Source organism: Aulonocara sp. 'chitande type north' Nkhata Bay, linkage group LG2 (genome assembly GCF_057382095.1).
Source record: "Aulonocara sp. 'chitande type north' Nkhata Bay isolate Kocher_YH1m ecotype deep benthic linkage group LG2, A_spYH_male_GT1.1, whole genome shotgun sequence".
In the NCBI taxonomy this organism is placed as follows: Eukaryota; Metazoa; Chordata; class Actinopteri; order Cichliformes; family Cichlidae; genus Aulonocara; species Aulonocara sp. 'chitande type north' Nkhata Bay.
Window position 1 is genome coordinate 22,383,255 of NC_141345.1, and position 22,026 is coordinate 22,405,280.

At 41.9% G+C, this 22,026-nt stretch overlaps 1 protein-coding gene across 1 annotated transcript in view; it reads left to right on the forward strand.

Moving 5' to 3' along the window:
* Positions 1–3,324: 3,324 nt before the first annotated feature.
* Positions 3,325–22,026, forward strand: part of flt4 (fms related receptor tyrosine kinase 4) — a 47,003-nt gene continuing 28,301 nt past the window's right edge. Inside the window, exons 1-2 of the mRNA XM_086310508.1 lie at positions 3,325–3,660; positions 21,271–21,367. Of these exons, the coding sequence (XP_086166634.1) occupies positions 3,603–3,660; positions 21,271–21,367 (155 nt within the window). The 5' untranslated portion in view covers positions 3,325–3,602. The remainder of the gene's footprint in view (positions 3,661–21,270; positions 21,368–22,026) is intronic.

A 22,026-nucleotide genomic window follows, 5' to 3' on the forward strand; every position in this document is an offset into this window, starting at 1 on the left:
AACTTGTGGGGATAGGTTAATTGGATAATCCAAATTGCCACTAGGTGTGAATGAATGTGAGTGTGAATGGTTGTCTGTCCCTGTGTGTTGGCCCTGCGACAGACTGGCGATCTGTCCAGGGTGTACCCTGCCTCTCGCCCTATGACAGCTGGGATAGGCTCCAGCGCCCCCTGCGACCCTGAAAAGGATAAGCGGAAGCGAATGGATGGATGGATGGATGGAGAAGCACTAAAACCACATGATGAAATCAATCTGTTACAAATAAAAGTCTGAATTTAAAATCTCACTTAAGTATTGTTAGTTAATGAGAGCAGACCCCTAAATATAAATAATCTCCCTCAACCAGGATTATACTGCTGTATTAAAAACTATTTTCTTATAGTTTTCAATGATTAATCTGCTGGTTGTATGTGATATATGGTTGTGATACATGTAGTCAAGTAAAGAGTGGAGAAGTAGAAAGTGGTATAAATACTAAACACTAAAGTCAAATTTCTATTAGAGCACATCTATCAGCTGTTTTCCTTTATTTACCGGATTTAGGTTGGGTGTCACAGGGCAAGAAGCAAAGTATACGCTGGAGAAGGCTACAGAGGTGACACAGAGACTCAGACCACCACACCTACGGCCAATTTTGGACTGTGGGAGGAAGACACATAATAGACACAGGTGGGAGAACATGCAAACTCCACACAGCCATTGCACCACAGTGCCATCTTAAATAAATATACCCAACATTAGCTGCATACCTTCCATGTCTCCTCATAAAGAACGGGAATGATTATGGAGTGGCTAAGTCAAGAGAAAGTGTAGATAGGCCGTGGCAGATTGCTGCCCCTCCCTGAGCCTGGTTCTGCTGGACCGTTCTTCCTGTTGAAAGGCAGTTTTTCCTTCTCACTGTCGCCAAGTTCTTTGTCATAAGGGCTTGTCTGATCGTTGCTTAATATAAGCGCCAAATCACAAGTATTGATAAGATGAAACTAAATTGAATGATTTGGGGAGGTCTATGCATGAGCCTGTGTGATTTGTATCAAGTTGTCTACAAGAAGTTTCAGCAAAGAAGGATAAAAGCTGCAAATAAACAAATCTGAGATTGAGATTCAAACTTAAGTTTGGATCTGCCTTGAGCTGTGAGAGTTGTCTTGTCCCACTGCTATCCTGATTACATAGCAAATAACTTACATGCAAACCGCGCTGCTCCTACAGTCAGGAGGGCACCGTAACTCGGCATGATCTACAAATGCTAAGAATGGTGGCTACCACAATCAAAAGAAACCCAAAGGAACTCTGCTGAACTGTAACAGCTTCTTCAAAGTAGCTTGGCAAAAGTGCAGTGTAGCGTGGAGGCCCATGGGCATGAACTTCGGCGAAAGAGCGAGAGGGTTGCACGCTTGCTCCACATCCTTCCTATGATAGTAGTTGTAGAGCTGTAATCTGTTTCCTGACCTGAGGATGGGCCGGATGGAGTGCTGGCACTTCAAGGACGAGTCCTTGAGCCCTCGGTTGTCTCTCAGGGGTCGGACGAATTATAAACTGAAACCTTTTCATCTGACACAGCAGAGGCGATTGTGCCATCCTGCGTAAAGCCTATTGTTTGCTATCGCTGTTGCCTGAATGGCTTATGTGTGCGGATTTCTTATTGAGTTGGCTGTTCAAGTGTTTTTCATTTGTTTATGACATTATCTGTTTTATATTCGTAATGAGATTTAGTAACTCCCTGGACAGCGCTTTGTTAGGCTATCATCACAATTTAGTGTGTTTATTTTTCTGTGAAGCCGAAGGCTCTGCCGGCCTGAAACCGAGGGAACATTTTAATTACAACCATTCAATCACAACATTGTGTTTTAAGGTCAGAGAGGTGGATTGCCGTAAGGGCTCCGGAGTGGAAACGCATGCCCACAATAACAAACAATAATCCTTTGACTCCCTGTTATTCAGCTCTCTCCCTGAGGTCAGGCTCTTCATAGCTGAGGAATCACACCATGTTCATATCAAGGAAAAATATTATTTCTCATATGTCTCATCAACAGCTGCTGCTTAATGTGTGGACTGTTCTAAAGGCACAGCAAGGGAGGAGTCCGGAGACACTTTAATGCTGTAATGGATTTCCAAGTGGCGAAGCAGCACATTATTATATATATCTCACTGGACTTGCGCTGATTATTCTGCACTTTCCATACGATGTTTGTCTGACCACCGCAAAGGTGACCCTGACAGTTCACAGATAAAGCACACACCTGCACCTGAAGGCCCATCTCTGTGCGTGCGCATGATTACACAAGCGCACACCCCCTTCTGCCCTCTCTGACTTATGGTACACAGGTTTTCAATTTTCCAAATCCCTCCCTGTACGATAAAACGGGACTGATAGCGGCTCGCTACGGGCATGTTGTGCTCCTAGTACATGACTTTTATTCACACTCTGAGGACTCCCCGAGGAGGATGGATGAGTGGGTGGTGGGGGTTAACAGGATTTGGTCAAGTCTGGAAGAAACTCTGTGCAGTTTAGTCTTGGAGGCATCATTACTTACATCTGACCCGTTGGATGAGTTATTACGGAGACTTAATAGAGAGGCACTCCCTCAGCTTATGTTTGTTTAACGTGAGGAAGAATTTGTGTCCAGAAGCATGCCAGAAGAGATCTTTCCTTTACATCAAATTAACAACCAGCATTTGACCTAAACACATAAAACTGCATTGACAGTTTGGTGTCAGAAGGATTTAAAAACATTTTTGAAATTTGAGCCTATTTTTGATACATCAAAAATACCATTCCTTCTTACATTCTTATATTTGTCTGCAGGCTGCCTCTGTTGCTTTATCTCGCAGTGGCATTTGTTTCCTTCCTGTGGTGACTGCAGTGCTCCCGTGGTGGCTTTGTAAGAATTTCTGATGGTATTAGGATTACCTGCTAAGCTATTTAGGTGTCAGGACGACTTTAAATGCTTTGGGAAAAATCCATGACAGAAAATCAATGCCAAACGGTTCTGCAGCAACGCAACAAATGGGAAAACCCACAGCTCCAATATTGCAGTGCTCTTATTGCACGTTTTTATTATCCTCCACAGTTATTATCCGCAGTTCTAAAAGTCTTTAATACAGCGGGATGAAACGCAAGACTTTGCAGGAAGGAACTTTGTCATGGATGTTTGGCTGACCCTCCACACCCCACCTCCCTAGCCCGTACACACCACCTCACACGCTCACACCCCTCTCCAGCTTGTTTTATGAACTGGGTGGGTGGATGTGGATGCGCTCCCGTCACGAGCAAAGGAAAGGGAAATCGTTGAAAATCCCATTCAGTGCCTTATGCATCCTTTTAAACTAAACGAGGGGGGAAATTGTGTGTGTGGTGTGTGTGTGCTTTTCCTTTTCCTCAGCACTTCGGCTATGTCCTCTCTGCGCAAAGCAGCCCACAGACAGACAGCGTTCACCTGAGTTTCCCCCCCTTAACCCCACCCAAGGACCTTCATTGAAACCAGCTTCTCCACTAAGAGCCTGTTAAAACCAACCTGTCCTTTTTCTTTTATTCTTCTAAAAAAAAATTTAAAGAGAGAGAAACTCAGCTCAAGCTTGTGCACTTCTGGACCGGAGATCTGGAGATGAAGACAGACTTTATGCTGTTCTGTCGGACTTGGATTGGACTAGCATACGCCTCAGGTGAGGAGACATCTCATAACGCAATGAGTCACGGTGGAAGTTTTGAGCGCAACTTTATTTAAACGAAAAACAAAGTGAGGTGTTGCACTCTAGGTTTACACCGGCTTTCCTCTGCTGTGAGGTGGATTGAGCTTTTAATTTAAGTTGCTTTAAGTTTTACTCGAGGTTTGAACGAAGCCAGGTGGATGTTAATTGTGCGCATTTGTGCGTAGGGGCTACTTCCCGTGTTATCAGCGTGTTATTAGCTGCAAAGTTTATGCGTAAAAACTTTAACCCACTTTTAATCAGTCCTTTTGACAAACACTAAGAGTGCACATCTTTTGGTAGGGTGTAAGACTCAACAAGTCTACATGCAGATAGGCACTAGGGGGAGGCATGTTGTTGTTCTGTTTGATGAAGATGTAGCTGTTAATCGATGGTGCCTTAATCTCAGGAGATACAAAAACACCAGAGGATTCAGCTGAGCTGACTTTTAGTGACTTTGCATCAGTTGTGTGTGTAGAGCTCACTGGGCTCCCATATGTCGGTGAGGGTCCAGAGCTTTTCTCTGCAATCTTCTGGTTTTTGGTTTTTTTTTTGTGGCAAGCAAAAAGCTCTGCCTGCACATGTCTTCCATTGTCACTTGTGTGTCTTAAAGTCAAACAAGTTCAGCCAGGCTGTGTCTAAATAATCTAAAGCACGCTGGTCCTCTATGCACGGTTTAAATTAGATGTATGAAACATCTACAGCCGAGAATGCTCGCAGCTTTCCGTAAATGACTGCATGTGGATGTGGATGAGCTGTGCCGGTTGGGTCACATGAATCCACTGAGAACAAGAACCAAACCCGAGTTTTCATTCCCATCAAAAAAAATGTGACCTTTGAATTTTTAAAGCTCTGTATAATGTTTTTCTCATCTTACGAGCCTACTCTGCAGGGTGTTCATCCATACAGAGGCCCTCTGCTTCTCAACTGGTACAGAAGGCATAAAAATGAAACAGAATGTCGAAGAACTAACCTGGAGGCATTTTTCAAGTCTCACAGTGGGAACTTACGGGATTGATTGACACTCTAAAGCGGAGAGGTGGGAGAAAGATGGCAGTTTGAAGCTCAGAATTGCTGCTTTTTGAAATCACTTCAGACTGGAATCAAGTCAAGCGTCATGTTATGCTCAGCTGCTTTATATAGGATCCAGACTTGCTGAGGGCTAAATATGGTCTTGAGGTGTTGGAGATGTGGAGTTAAAGCAAAGTGTTTCTTGTCTTTTTTTCCCACTCGTGAAACAGCATCCAAGACAGAAACATCAGAGATCTTTGTCTGTGTCTGCCTCACTTATAAAATCTCTCATCAAATAAATTCAACAAAACAAAGTCTTGTGTTTAAAGATTATGCACGTCTTTGGCCTGAGGGATTTTCTTAACCCTCCTAACCCCACACTTCCCAGATTTCTTTCTTTCTCAAATGCGTGACATTAAAAAGCCATTTCTGAGTTTGATGTAACTGTAACTAGATCACAGACTTGTCCTTATTATGATCAGAGGGAGAGATTAAAGGTGAGTCCATTGTAGACCCGCCAGCCCAGAAGTCATTGTCATAAGATGGGGAGAGCAGATAATCTACGCAGCAGCTGCATTTAAAAAAGCTCCTGCCCGAGTCATTTTGTCCCATCTTGCTTTCACGCTCTGCCTCTAGTTTGAATTACAGCAGTGCAAAGACATTCATCAAAGAAATTCTGTCTTATTTAAGAAAGACATCACGGGGGAAACTTCTGCTGCTGTTTGACAGCGTTGGAATGAATAGCGAGTCACTGATTCCTTCATTCTCCCCTCATAATTTCCTTCATTTTGTTGCGCCGTAAGTGGCTTTTTAAACCCTTTCCAGTCAAAATGAGCCACATATGAGAAAAAAGAGAGAAAACAAAAAAAGAAAACCTGAGCTCCTGAGCCAAATGATCTTTGGCTTGCTCTCTGTCTTGGGTGCACAGTGTTGATATTGCTTTTAGCAGAGTGTTTTCTGTACGCATACCTCTGCTTGATCAGATCATCCCAGAAATCTGACTCTCAACTTTGGGTATTATTCTAGTTGTACCCTTATAGAGGTTGAGTTGTTTTAGCTAACAATACCCCCTCCTGGTTCTCAGTGCTGATCTCAGGATTCAACCTCAGGACTCTGCGGTCCATGGTGTCCGTTCTTGAATATCTTGTTCTGTCAGCTACAGAGCCTCCTCTGAGAGGAATGCTGCTGCTGCAGTAAAGTCCAAATAAATAAGGAGTCCAGTGGCTCACTCATCGCTGGCATGGAGCAGTGAGGCCCCCTGGGCATTTGGGGCTCTGGTCACTCACTTTCTCATTATGCTAAAGCGCAAATACCCCAAATACAGCTAGAACTGAGAGATAAGCTCTTTCAACACCAGGAATCTGAATCAGAGGCCAAATATGTGTCCAAGTTGGTGTTAGACAGTTGATGGAAACCATCTGTGGTATTTTTGTTTTCAAATATCTGACCCCTGCATGTTTTCAATGCCCAGTTTCTAGTCATGCTAGTTGCATTGCTTTGCAGTATCCAGTGGCCACCATTCTGGTCCCAATGTAAACATCTAAATAACTAAAGAGAACCATTAACTTTTGGAGAGGCGCCACTTTTCTATTCAACTATTTTGTCTCTTTGTTGATATTTTTGAATTTCATTCGTTATCTTCTCTTGGATCAGCTGTCATAGCACAAAATCCCAAGAGCTCTGGTGATACCCCGACATTTCTAATACCACCTTAAGAGTGACGTTAGTGGTTTTGGAGGCAACATCTCACTAACAACCGATCACAACCGATCGGGATGCCATGAGATTTGATAAAAGCTCCGTCTCTGTGAAGATGAGCTTTAGTCACTTCAGCGATCCCCACATGCTTTTCATGTAAAAATATAGTATAGTAATGCTGCTGTGAGATAATACAATGACCAGCCTCACCACCCATTTTGAATGTTATTAGCCACTTTTGAATTTTTCCCTTTTACTCTGTATGTGGTGCACATCTTCATTATTAATTGGACATTTGCACACATGGGGGCGACTATCGGGGGTGGCAAAAATGATTTTCTTAAGGGCCCACATGAAAACCTGGGCCAATAAGCTGAACTCAGTTTAGCTCAGTGTTAATGTTATCTTTTTACAAGTTTATTGGTGTAGCCCTCCACAACAATACCAGTTTCTCATGAAGCCCAGTTGGGAAAATGAATAGCCCACTCCCACGTGGCTCATGAAGTAGTTTGATCGCCTGTCCTCCAATGTGACAGGGGATTAATGGGGGATTTATACCTCTATTTTAAATTTACACCACAGGTGGGTCATAATCGTAGACCCCTCTGAAACCCTACAGCACTACTTATGCCACAACCTGATGTCCAGCTCAATGGAAGAGTAACTGAGGGAACTAAGGGAATCATAATCGCTGCCTTAACATAAGGACTCACGTTTTAAAACCCATCAAAAACCAAAACTAACCACAACAAAGAGCGGGGGCCCGGGAGGAATAAAACATCCCAGTATTTTATTTGTTTCTATTGTGGCTGGCATATAAAACACCGGAACACAATCACAAGGAAACTAACATATCACACACGCACAAGGATGAGTGCTGGCAACAGCATTGGCCATTTACGTAGGTTATGTCGTAGGCTGTCCAAAGATTCACTGCACAAGTCTAAATCAGCCGTGGGAAGGGCCTTGAAGGTGGGGGTGCTGAATTAGGCAGGCAGGCAGGCGACGGGGTACTAGAGTCTAAGGTATAAAATTATATTATATTATATATATTGCAATTATTGCTTAATTATAATATTAAACTGCTCATCAGCAGCTCATAATAAGCCAAAAGTTGCCTTCATCTGGGTGCAGGTTATAAACCTCCAAATTTACACTCAGAAATTAATTTTACTCTTGAGGCACACTCCTGTTCAGAGTCTGAGCATATTTAGCTGGTTATGGGCAAAGCCTCTGAGTAAGTCAGAGTCATGTTAGCAGGGGGTCAAAGTTCACAAAGGTTTAGTGGACAGTTGGAATGTGTTCTGATAACAAGCAGACTAGTTTTTTAACTTGTTTCTTACGTTTTAAAAAACGTCTGTGCTGCTATATCTCTATGGTGCGACTAGCGTGTGTTGCTAACTTTTGGAACTATCGTGAGACTCCATGATCCGCCATTGCTGTAAGAAAGAGAAAGGCCCATTGGACCTTTTTCATCTTTGTGGTACGGACTCTTCCATTCAGTGGCTCTGGTGATGTCTGCCTTTTGCAACAGGGGGCGCCCTAGCATCCGCAGCACCCCTGCTGCCTACAGTCTTGGCTGTGAGTGTGTTTGGGCAAAATATTGAACCCCAAAATGCCCAAAAGCGTTTATCAGTGTGTATGTTTGAGAGATAAGCATGCTTCATATGTTGTATAAAGCACTACATGAATGTCTGTGAATGTATAAATGTGGCATGGAGATGTTAATAATACTATAAAAACACTTAAATGTCAATCCATTTACGAGATGGGAAAAGACTTTGCCATTCCAACTTCCAAATTGCCAATAGAGTTTTAGTTCAGTTGTTTGCAGGCATAAAAAAAGGTCATTAACATATTAAAATGTATTTAAACAAACAACAAACCCAAATACATACACAAATAGGCCCACACGGACAATCTAAGGAGCAGTCTACAGCATTCAGTCTGCAGTCTGTAGGCAAGGGACGAGATTTTTGGTACCAGAAGCTTTCTCTGGTTTTAAAGTACTTGTCATTTCTACATGTAGCTGTAATCGTCACATGTGCATGCAGAGACCGACAGATGGAACAGGAATATGAATCAGCCATCCGGTGTCCACTGTCCAGACATCCTGATACATTGGAAGCCCAAAAATATTGGCTGTTGCTCCCAGAGTCAGCTAGCTGATGGGTTAACAGATTGCCTTGATAAGAGGGAGGTTGTGACCCACTTCGTAGCTAAATAATTGCTACAAAGCCACAGGTGATGTCAAAACAGTTCAAAAAGAAAATTAATCAGTACTTTCATCATGTTGCACTCAGTTGGTGATGTATAAACTGACAGATAATTGTGTGTTAACAATCAAAAAAGAGAAAAATCAGCCTTTGTCTTGTATGAATGGTTCCATTGACCCACCACAAGAAAATAATGGTTATTCTTGGTTATTCGGCCCTTATTGTAGCACCTTTTCAAAATCAATAGAGTTGTCGTATGAAAAAGAGAAGTTATACAAATGGCCATGAAGGGATTTTTCAGAACCATATCTCCATGGTCATTTCAGTGTCCCTGCTGTGCAAATGAAATGTTTCAGTGGGCTCTATTTTCTTTGCACTCTTTAAAAAAAAAAATCTCACCACACTTTGAATAATTACTGTGCAGAGGAGGTTTCACCTATTGATTTTCCTCCTGTCTGTCATGTTCACCCAGGCCTGAGTTTCATGTTGCAGTCCATCACAAGGACAGCATTTTAGCGACGCTTTGATGGCTGAATACTTGAACTGTGAGTCTCTGAGTGTACAGAGCCACCCATGGAGGGTGAAGAGCTTATACAACTGCACGAGTGAGTGCTGTGTCACTGCCGTTGTTAATCGACATTAAAAAGAAAAACAATTGTGAGGAGTCGTGCACAATCTGTCGTGTCAGCTGGGTGTCATTCTACGGGGCGACAGGTTGATGATCAAATGAGAGAGTCCAGAATAATCAGGGGGTTTCAGTTCACAGCTACAAATGTGTTGACTTCACAGATTGTCATGACACGCTAATGCAAAAGTAATTGCATGGGATCCAACAGCCATACGAGGCAGTGACGACATTTATTGTAAGTTATGTTGTGAGGCGCAGGAGGAAAATTCTTCCTTTGTGGCATCCGTGGCCTGATACCTCTAAAGGCAGAGACCGGCTCCTCGGACGCAGTGCCTGTATCGCAGTTATATTACAGCACTCCAAAGTGCCTCTGTTGCTTAGAGACAAACATAATTTGGAGCCCTCGTAATTCTAGCTAGAGTCGCCATCGCTATTACTTTCAAACTGCTGCTCAGGCTCGGACAGCTGTGCGGGTTTAGGGTTGTGACTTGTCCGTGTAGCATATTATTGGTCACTCAGAGTACTTGCTGTGCATTGGAGGTCACTTGAGGTTCATGGGAAAGGGTCTATTGGCAAAGCCTGAGGAAATTGCCAGCTTCCCTCCCTTTAGGCACTCAGCACCATAATTGCTGACCCAGTACTCCCTACTTTGCCCTTCTTTTCTCTGGCATCTTAAGCTGCCGCGGTGATTTAGTTTGCCGGGAGATCTGACACGACAGCAGCAGCAGAGACTTGTTTATGGCCCGAGTCTGCACGAATCAGGTAACGAGCACAGCAATGAAGCTCCTTAACATTTGGCTTCTAAAGAGGCACAGCGTGATTTTTATGAGCATGCAAGCCATCACAGCAGGGCTGGATTGTGCTAATCTTTGGCACTAATGTTGGCATTCTTTCTTTTTGTACAGCTAGTTGTAAAAGGAACATTTTAGATTCTTCCACACAAAATCATCATTGCCAGAAACAGGGGCAGAGCATTTACCAGAATGTACTTGCTTCCCTTCTCAGTGGAGGAAGCAATATCTCAGTTATAATAATGATGACAAGCCAAAAAAAAAAAAAAAAAAAAAGAGTCACTGCTGCAAAGGAAGAGTTGAGCTGTCCGGTGTGCCTGTGTGGCAGGTACAGGAAGGTTTAGTCAGGGTCAGAGGTTTTAAACATAGGAAGCTGGCCCAGATGGCTTGCCGTGGCATCCTTATGTTTGCAGCCCTCCTCTGGCAGGATGTTGGAAAGGCTTTTTCTCCCCCAGCAGTGGAGAGGACAGGGATGTGGTGGATGTCATCCACCTATGTAGTAACAATGAAATCAAAGCCAGGCTGCCAGTCAGCCAGTCGCCTGGATTTGGCCCGGCCTTGTGTCCAGATGACAGAGGAAGCTGGGAGAGAGAGGGAGAGAGGGAAGCGTGTCAGAGCCCGTGGCTGACTGACTTCACATCCAAAGTGCAGGTCTGCTCCGTGGCCTGCTTGGCCTCCCGTCCTTCGGCAGATATATGGTGCTATTTCAGAGCCCTCTAGCCTTGGACCTCAGCCAGTAACACAGTAACAGTGTAGCTGCATCCTCAAGCTGCTCTTAATTTTAACCCTCGCCACCAAAAAAAGTTGAAACATTTTGTACATTCTTTTCATGTGTGTTTCGCTTTCCTTTTTTTATTACTGTAATTAAATCTAAACTGAATTTCCATTGGAACTTTGCTCATGGATATTTTATATAACCACACAGCGACTCCGCACACGCCTTACCATAATCATTATATCTGTGAAAGACTTTATTTTTAAATTCCCTTGAGTCACTCCTGTGTGCTAAAACTAAGAGTCTGACAAGTTATTTGTTTGCAAATGGTTCCTCTTTTCCTGTTCCTGTCATGTGACTGATCAGAAACAAAACTACAGAGGGGAGAGGAAAACGCTGACGGCAAAATCATCTTTAGTGTCCATGAAAACGGGAAGCGGGAGACGCGTGAATATGATAAAGAAAACAGGAAATTTGCTCGCAGTGAAAAACACCGCTCTGCTTTTCACACGAGCGCCCTGTGTCGCTCCTGAGGAGAGAGAGCGAAAGAGAGAAGGGCTCATCTTCACGCCTACTCGCCTTTAATGCCCACGAATCCCGCTTGCCTTGCATCCGCCTGATTCTCAGAGAAGCTTTACATTTTTAACTGGCTTAAAGTGCCCTATGGCACTGAAGCTTTCTCTCTGTGTGTGATTTATCTAGTCAGCAGGTGTCCTTCACAGACTATAGGAAGCCCACATTCAGTATTGCGTAAATGTGACAAAAACTCCCAATGTGAGCCATGCAGAGAGGTCAGCAAATAAAATGTGAGTGCGCATATCAAGAGGCTTTTAAATGGGTTAAAAATCCAGTGTGTATGAATCACCGTAGGTCCACTAACTTCAGCAGTTCTGCAGTTCATCTTGCAAACGTAGTACATTTGGATGTAATGTTGCCCCTGGAACTTTGATTATCTGGAAATTCTTCTTGTTTTCTGCACGAGAAAGAGAAATCACACTGATGTACTGCTTCTGTTGAGCTCCCAGCCATCAGTAGGGGAAACACAAATGGGAACAAGAGATTTGAAACACACATTTTTTTGATTTATGGATTTCTGCTGTGCGCACAGGTTTCCTCTTAATAAAAGGGAATTTTTCCCCCCGTTGTTGCTATAATCAAAGGAAGCCGTGCAGTAGGCTTCTCTCTGAAATATTGTGAGAGAGCTTGACCTTATTATGTCAAGTGCCCCCTGAAATGACATCTGTTGTGATTTGGCATAATGCAAATAAGATTACATTGAGCTGAATGATATGGGTGAAAATCAGGCTGGAAATGCGAAGGCAGGAAACAATTGGACCTGGCTGGCTCTAGCATGCTGTGCATTCAAGCATGCATATGATTTTGCTGTTCTAATGTAAACCAAGCCTAATAAGCTTTGCTGTGCATCTGCAAGTGTCCCAAATAAATTAAACTTTTCCAGCATTATTAAGATCCTTTTTCTTTGTATTCAAAGCTGGAAATTGCTGCAAAACACTGGGATGCAGACGTTTTATGGCCCGTTAGGCATTCTGAGTCTTTTGAATTAATAAAATGCTGTTTACAGATTTTATAATAAAATGCTGTTTACAGATTTTATTTGACAGGAAACCAGTTGCACTTCTTTCCTCCCTGTCAACCAGTTAGGAGGCTGGCACATCAAAGCGAGGCCCAATGGCACTTGTGGAGTAAACAGACACAGTTGTCCTTGCAAGTGTTTGACTTCTGGCACAGAGCTCACATATATACATCTGGGACTTCCATCTTGTAGAAAATCAGAGGGGCCTGCTTTGGGAAGTCATCCGGCCGGTGTAACCATATCCCTTTATATGGCTGATGTCAAACATGGATGGAACTTTTTTTGCTTTTTAAATTTTTTTTGTGCCTATTATTTCTTCTCTTTTACAAATCTTTTAAACTAATCTAAGAATGGGTTTTCACAAAACAAGAGAGAAATTCTATTTTCCAAGAGAAATGTTAGGTTTCTTTACAAGGACATGTTGAGTGAGCTGCTTCTCTGTTACAAAGCCATGTCAAATGACTGTCAGTGAGGAGGTTAAATCTTCTGCAAGTCTTGAAGACAGAATTTAATTATTTTTGACAAGCCCTGGTGATCAGAGTGTCAGATACCGAGAAGTCGGTGAGCCGAATCACAAGGTTTCTAAAGTCATCGAGTCGCTGTCACTTCAGCTGCTTCAGACATAAAGGAGGCTCGGAATTAGCCTGTCTCTATGAGAGCATGTAAACACAACACTTAAGTGCCTGAAGTCATTTATAAATCTAATGTTATGTGTTTATATCATGTGTAATCATTAGATAACAGAATCCAGCATGAAATTACTGTGATATTTGTTGGTCGAGGCTAATCTCCCGAAGCTGCTGCTTATCTCTGCACCACCAGCTGGAATGCATGGGAAAGAGGGGAACCAGGCTTGAAATATTTTTCTGGCTCTCTGTCCGTGTTCACATTTGTAAGGTGCTTGTAAATGGGCCAATCACCACTCATTTTGCTGTTTCAGGCCAGGGAGTCATTCCGAATAGGGTTTCGACATACAATCATCTGCGAAAATGATTTATACCAATGATTTGGCACGATCCAACACATTTTCCAGCAAACCTACTAAAGTGTACATCACTGTTAACCATTCTCTATATGTCTGTATTTAATTTTGTATGCCTGTGTGGGCGGCTGCGGTTTGGGAGGGAGTGCACATTGTTCACTAATTGGAAGGTCAGCGGTTCAATCTCCAGTTTCTGTAGCAGTTAGAAAAAAAGTGTTAACATGTGTGTTATTGTGTTTTACATTTAAAATATACACGCACTGGCCTCTTCATCAGTTACGATGTGTTAGTGCTGGTTGGTCCCGAGTGTTCCCTGAATTCAAGAAGGTGCTGGAAACATTCCTCGGAGATTTTTGAAAGCATCACACAGTCGATGCAGATTTGTCAGCTGCACATCCATGAAGTGAATCTTCTGCTCCAACACATCCCAAAGGTGGTCTGTTGGATTGAGATCTGCTGACTGTGGAGGCCACTCGAGTACACTGAACTAACTGTCAGGGCAGGTTGGATCCACGCTTTCATGTTGTTTATTCCAAATTCTGACCCCAAATCAGACCAGGCAATGTTTTTCAAATCTTCTACTGTCTAATTTTGGTGAGCCTGTGTGAATAGTAGCCTCAGCTGCTTATTTTTAGTTGACAGGAGTGGGCGCATGGTGTGGTCTTCTAGCCCATCTGCTTTAAAGTACAACGTGCTGTGCATTCAGAGATGCTCTTCTGCATAATTTGGCTATAATGAGTTCCTGTTGCCATCCTATCAGCTTGAAGCAGTCTGGTTATTCTCCTTTGACCTCTGATATCAACAAAGAATTTTTGCAGAGAAAACTGCCTCTCTCTCTCTGTATTTTCTTTTTTTTCAGACTCCGTAAACCCTTAAGATGGTTGCTGGGAAAATCCCAGTAGGTCAGTAGTTTCTTAAATACTCAGACCAGCCCCACATCTCACTTAAATGGCCTTTCTTCTCCATTCGGATGCTCAGTTTGAAGTTAATCAGGTCCATGTCTGCATGCATAAATGTATTTCGTTGCTGCCAACTGATTGGCTAATTTGATAATTGCATTAACGAGCAGCTGAACTTGTGTACAAGTAGTTGGACTTTATGAAGCTCCAGGTGTTCATCAGCTAATGTGACTTCATGTTAAATTTGGAGATGAGTTAGCTGATCTGTAACTTGAACACCACATTTGCCTGACCTTTTTTTTGTCAGTTACACTGACATTATCAAGCAATGCAATGTGCCCTGTATTAGTTGCTGTATTACAACGCAATGACACAGGACATAAAAGACTGTGTGTCTCACACAAATGATGAGAAATCAGTGGCTGCATTTAATGTCAGCAAATGCATTATACATAAGCCATGACTTAAAAAAGAAGTGGCCAGAAACAATTTAAAACTAATTTAAACTGTCGCCCAGGTGCTAACACCAGTTAAATAAAAGCAAATTAAAGACAAACTAGACATAACTGAGACACTCATTTTTCTTTAGGAAGCTTGAAGCCTTGTGTACTGAAGGATAACTCAGATTACTCACTGTCCACCCACCGACTGTCCTCCAGCTGAAGCTCTTGTTCAGGAACACAGCCCTTGCAATACACGGTGACCATTAACCTTTCTGTTCTTCACAGTTTAAGGCATACCCAGATAAATGAGTGATTGTCATTGCAGTCTGCCATGAAAAGCAGCATGTAAGCTCAAACCAGGAAAAAGTGTTTATTATCATGACAAGACACGTTATCAGCCCCAAACTTTCAGGATCCGATGTGTTCGGTTTACTTTGGCATTCGCCTCGTGTGTTTTTAATTGTATTTGACAGAGTGCAAGCAAACACTAATGGGATTATATATATGTGCTGAAACGCTTTGTGCAGCTGATGGAGTGACAGGTCTCCATATCTGTGGTTTCGCGGTTTGGAAAGAGAGCGTATACATTTTGAAGCACATCCATATGGAAGATATTGACATCTGGCACAAAAATTTGCCATCGCTGTTAAACACGGGGTGAAAGAAACAGCAGCCTCTGCACTAACATGGATGAGAGTCACCTACAGTATATACTCCCTTCCGCCACTCATCAATCAGCAGAGAGGTCAGCGGTGCTTCGACCTGCAGTCATGCGAAACCCAGCACAAAATAAGTTCCGACTCCTTCAGCAGATGCGAGATAGCCACTTAGGATGACGAGTGATACACAAGAAATCCAAATTATCGAGTTGGTGCACGTTATTTTCAGACTGCCGCTTCAGAGGTGCTGAGCTCAGCAAACATCGGCGTATATGACATTAATTCTGTCAGTTTGAATGATCTGTGATTTCTGGGAGCTTTTAGCTCAACTCCGTGTGGGTGTGATGCTGCTTTTCCCTTTCCTGTGACACACACACATCTACTGCACGCTGTAGCTTTTGTTTTTAAAAAAAATCCACAGCTGAGGTGTTCACGGTAATGGTAAATGTTTGTGTTGTAGCTTCCCCTCCTTCAACAACCTACACCTCCAACAGCTTGGCATTTTATCTCTCAGGCATGCCAGTCATTAATGACATTTCAAAAGTGATGTAAAATCTGCGTGTGGCTTGCCAGTGTGTGATCTCCCAACAGATTTTTCTCAGGGAAGCATCCATCACCGAGACTCATCTACAAAGGGGATTTAGGACCCAGTTCATCACTCAGTCTGCACGTCTAACAGCTGTCACCATATGTCAGCCTGCGTGCAGGATTCTTACATATTATATATTGTTTGTAAGTCAACTGTATCTCTAGAGTCAGAGATCGATATCATTTTAGTCCAACACTATTGTACAGATTGCTGTAATGAAGGTGGTTCAATTTGTGGGGAATAATTAAAAAATGGCAGAAATGAATAAAGTCAGATGTGTGGGTGGCAGAGTGTGCGCTGTTCACTGCCACCTCTTTGATATTATTTCTGTGGCGGATCTGCTTAGTGAATTAATTTGTCATTTGTACTTTCTTTTATTGTTTTTGATGCAAAATCTCTTTAACAATAGCTCTTTAAAAAAGTTTATGCACCTAAGTGGTGCTTAAAGGGATGTAAACAGTAGACTTCATTGTCCAAGTGTGACATTTTGTGCACCCGGTCATCCATACTGACCTCCTTCTGGACATAACACCACCTCTACCTTTAATTTTTTTAGAACAGCTACTACTCACAGAGGCATGAGAGGCCATGTTCAGAAAAATGCACGTCTATAAAGCATTTTTTTCTAAGTGGTGGTAACAATTTTTGGTATCAGAAATTAGCATTTTTTTTATGCCGCTCTGATTAGCACCAATTCACAACAACAGTCAGCTTAAGGTGGTTTATATTCTAAGGTAAAGACTGAACAATATTAGATAGAAACCCCAACAATCAGATGACCCCCTATGAGTAAGAACTTGGAGACAGTGGGAAGGAAAACCTCACTTTAAACAGGAAGAAACCTCCTGCAGAAACAGGCTAGTTTAGGGATGGAGCTGGGAGTGAGGGGAAAGCTCTGCCTCCCATTCTACTTTTATAAACTCTAGGAACCACAAGTAAGCCTGACGTCTGAAAGAAAAGTGCTCTGTTAGGATAACAAGGTACCGTGAGGTCCTTATGAATACGATATGGCCCAATTCTTCAAAATTATGTATTTGAGGACAAAAGACAGTGAATGAAAGTTTGTGGCAGGAAAGATAACAAAGAGCTGACAAACATAAAAGTGATCCAAAGTGCTGAAAGGCACAGTTGGCAATTTTCGCAAATTCGTCACAATAAATGATTCATATCTTTGTGCACATTTTACTAGCACACATCATTTAATCTACTGTTGACATAAAATGCTGATGCGAACATTAAGGTGATCAATAAAGAAAATAAAGTTTATTTCTATTCTAAAGCTACCTCATTATTTTTTCAGTCATTTGAATGTAAAAATTCATGAACTTGATGAAATATTGTAGGTCTCCCATTACACTCTGCATCCAGGTCTGTGAATGGAAAGGTGTGGGTGGTCCAGAGCTTTGCTGGAGCTATCTGCCGTCCTTAAAAAATGAGCAAAGAATCTTCGAGATGATCTTTTTCTCCTGGTGCCTGTGGGAAGGAAATCCACGCATCTTAAAATAGAAATTTGGACTTGTCCTGACAGGAATTTCCTTTCTCACTTTCCCCTGGTCTGTAGCCTCATGCTGGCCTCTGTGTGTGCAATTTTCACAGCCCGCTGTTTGGCTTTGCAGCATCTCAAACGGTGATGGGACTGAATCTGGTGGCAAGTTCACATGACAGCAGAGACAATACGTTGGGGGAGTCTCTGCTATTCCTCCGAGGCAAAGTAAAGATCTCGGAAAAAAGGAAGGAAGGAAGATCCTGCTGGTCACCAAACTGGGAATGATTTATGGACTGCCACCGACTCCCACTGCAGCCTTCAGCATGTTTGTTTTTGTTGAGAATGCCAATATTAGCTCTGAATAATTCACTAATGTCAGTTTTAACATCTGTGAGAAGATGTCGGTGACAGTTTTACTGTTAACAGTTATTATCTCCTGCAGCAATAAATCAGGATAAGTTAAAGGGGATTATTTTAGCTCTCTTTTTTTAGTGGAATAATAACATAATACAACTTTCAAATTTATAGGGGAGATGTTTCTTTGCTTTCTTGGCCAAACTACAGATAACTGCTGAGGCTGAGGTAGCCGTTTATCTAAAGTTAGCATAAAGACTGGAACCGGTGGGAAACAGCTAGCTTGGCTCTGAGTAATCTGCCACCTACATGTCAAAAGCAGCTCACTGCAAATATACAAAACATAACCAAAAATAGAAACACTGCAAATAAGACAGGCTATAATAAAAACCTGGACACATCTGGGGCATTGTTTTATTGTAATTTTTGCCTATTTTTACCGTGCTTTGCGACACAGGAAGTTACAGCATACTTCTGCCTGTTAGTCAAGCATCAGATGTTTCAGCTATTATTGCAGATTTCTTCCGTTAGTCCACTTTGTTTCTGAGCTTTATTGTATTTTGTGTATTTGCAGCTCGCTAGGCAGCCTCAGTTTTCGCCTTTGTGATAAGCTCAGTTAACCGCCTGTTGATTGCAGCTGCATGTAGATGTGAGACTGGTGTGGATTTTCTTATCTGAGTCACAGCAAGAAAGCAAATCAGCATATTTTTCGAAATCGCTTATGATTTCTTTAAGAAATTATCATTTGAAGTTTTTAAATCTTTGCAGTTTTGAAAGGAAGCTGGGCTTACATTGTAAAAATGAAAAATTTACATATGAATAAATTGGCTCTGTGATGCTCCCTGGGCGGCGGGACATGTAGGAGGAACGAGGCTGGTGTTTAAGATTCGCAGCTGTACAGATCTCTGACTTTTGATTGGCAGCAGGTCATGACTGGCTGCTGTGAAACCATTGCTGGGCACTTCAGCTGCTGTTGCCTAGACCTAGAAGATGTGTGAGTCAGTAATATAAAATGCGCATATGCAGCTCCATTGTACAAATGTTTTGACCCCAGATAGATTTGTGTGCTTATAAAAGAAAGTATACTGATCCAATATATGAAAGGTATTTGTATAGCCTTTCAGCTGCTTGCATAACTCTATTTGTGCATTTGTCCTGCTGAATTTGTAGCTTTGTTCACATCTAACAAAAAATGATCAGTCTCTAGTTTTTACGACTTTTTCATTTTAATGGAAAAAGGCACAATATCAACTAAAAAATTCAGAAAAAAAAAACATACCTGAAAATTGTAAATTGATTTGCTTATTATTGAGTGAAATAAGCATTTTACCCCCTACAACCCAGCCAAAACTCTGGCTCCCACAGATTGGTTGTGTGCCCATGTGACACGCAGATTAAAACCAGTCAATGAATCAATCAATTACAAATACTCCTGATCGCAACTCATCATGTGGACATGTGTGCTACATGTCCACAGAATCCATTTCTTCCATTCCAACCTCTCCACCACCAAGGGTGAGACCAAAGAACTGTCAAAAGACGTCAGGGACAATCTGTAGACCTGCACAAGGCTGGAATGGGCTACAAGACCATCAGCAGTAAGCTTGGTGAGAAGGTGACAGTGCCTCATGGCATTGAAGATGATCAGGAGAAAAGCTGTGGGTCAGTCCAAAACTATACGGGAGGAACTAGTTAATGATCTGAGGGCAGTTGGGACCACAGTGGCCAAGGACACTACTGGTAACATAATATGCCGTAATGGACTGAAATTTTGCAGGTCTCCCTACTCAAGTCTTGGGTGAGAGAAGCGGCCCAAAATCCCAACCACAAGAAGCATATTACCACTGTGGTTGCCAACAGAAGTTTCTTCACCAAGTACCACTTCATGTTTTGCTTAAAGATCAAATACCAATTTCACTCAATGCCTTGCAAATCACTTTATAACTTTCAAGTAAGGTGTTTTTCTGGATTTTTAGATGATATTCTGTTTCTCTTCATTAAAATGAAACTACCATAAAAATTGGAGGTAGTTCATTTCTTTGGAAGTGAGGAAACTTACAAATCCAATAGGGGATAATATACGATTCTTGCTGTTCAACAGTCCTGGGTCTTCAGTGTTGTATCGTTTGTTTCATAATGGGACAAAATATTTTGAGATGGTGAAAGATCTGGCCTTCAGGCAGATCAGTTCAGAAACTGGACTCTTTTGCTATAAAGCCAAGTTGTTGTAATAGCTGCAATATGCAGTTAAGTATTGTTTCATGCAAGGCCTTTCTTAAAAAAGACACGATGGATGGGAGCACATGTTGCTCTGAAACTTGTATTACCTTTCAGAATTGATGGTCCCTTTCCAGATGTGTAAGATACATTGGCACTAATGCACCCTCATACCATCATAGATGCCATATCCATGTTTTCCAAAAAGAATTCCACATTTAAATTTTTCTGAACACAGATCAGTTTTCCACAAGCTAATTTCAAATGTCCTCAGTCCATTTTAAATGAGCTTAACCCCTTAGAAAGTGTTTCAGGATTGTGTTCGCATATAGCTTGTCTTTGGATGATGGAGCTTTTACCTGCTTTTATGGATGGCACGGTCAACAGTTTTCACAGATAGTGGTTTCTGGAAGTGTCCTTCAGCCTATGCAATGACTTCCACAACAGAGACATGTCTGTTTTCAAGGCAGTGGCACCTGAGGGTGTGAAGATCTTAGATTTCAATACTGATTTTCAGCCTCGTCTCTTGTGCAGAGGAAATTTTGAGAATAAAAATCATTGCTTTGTTTTTATTTACATTTTACATATGGAGTGCAGGGGTTTTTATATTGTAGTCTACTGTTTATGATGCTTATCCATGCATATTTTCTCAGTTTGTTTTGATGTTTGTGCATCGCTTTGTAACAAAGTGCCTTGAAGCACACTATGTATTTATTTATTCAGTCTGATGTGGGAAAATGGTCATGATTTGTTTTGTAAATGCTCAGAAAGCCTCTCCACTACCGCACAGCCACTCAGTCCCTGCAATAGCACAGTGTGTGTTTTCATCTCTAATGATATCCAGGTGGAGCATAAGTCATGGTGACACTTTTATATATGATCGACTGTAGGTGCAGAGTCTGACTAAGCGCTAATAGCACCCTGAGGGGACTCTACTATGGTAATGACATTCTAGGCCAGCTATATTAACCAAGCACCGATGAGTGAAGTGAATGCATTTGTAATAAATCAAGGGCAAATGGTTTGTGTGGCTGTTTCAGAGGCGGAGGTAAAGAGATCACACCAGCATTGCCTCACGAGCGAGCCGTAATTTCTCTATCTGGGTGTTTTTCAGCATCAGGGACCAGTTCCTTTAGCCGCAGATTGCCTTACAGCTTGTAAATGTAATAACCACTGTGTCAGATTTCAGATTCCCGATGTGTTTCAGAGATTTGACAGCTTACCAGCAGCTCTGTCAAAAACACTAGGTCTTGACTGACCTGTGTAACATGATTCTAATGCAGTTGGCTTGTTCATTCCCGCAGGTCTGGTGATAGGCTATTCTATGACTCCACCCGTCCTCGACAGCCCCAAAGACGAACTAGTGATTGCAGCCCACACAACACTCACTCTTACATGCAGGTATGTGTGTCTTCTCGTTTTGGACTGACTACATGCACTTGTGCATGACAAACTGTGTGTTTTTTCAGGAAATTACAAAAAATCATCATTGATAGATTAAAAAAAATGTGTTACTTGCAATCAACAAATGAGAAAAATACATTTCGACTCTGCTACAGTTCATTTTTCAGAAAAAGTTACCAGTTTTATTGCATCTTTCGTGAACAAAGGATCTGGACACTCATGCATTGCTAATAGTTTTCATAGCATTTTATACGTCTTACATTTGTGATGCAAACTGTCAGTTTAAATAAGAAAAGTCTGCACTTGTTTTACTCTGCTTTTTCTAAACCATATAAACAATGGGCCATGTCTTATAAGAAAGAGATTTTTTTTGTTCTAAAGCAAAGCCAGATCCGATTTAAACTGAGCCTCTGTCATATATGAATCAACTCTGTCTGCTGCCCCAAGCAGTCCCTCCTTTAACCATTTTGTTTTTGTGGTGAACAAAAAAAAAGAAGAAGAAAAGCTGTCTTTGCTAAAGCTGATATTATTTTTGGTCTTTTCCAGATTATTTCTCAGATAAATGTTTTCATCTTTAAAAAAAATAAGGGCTGTAAAATACTTAAATTATCATCTGTCATGTTTGTGTCATTTCCAGCCATCACATTTTGGCACCA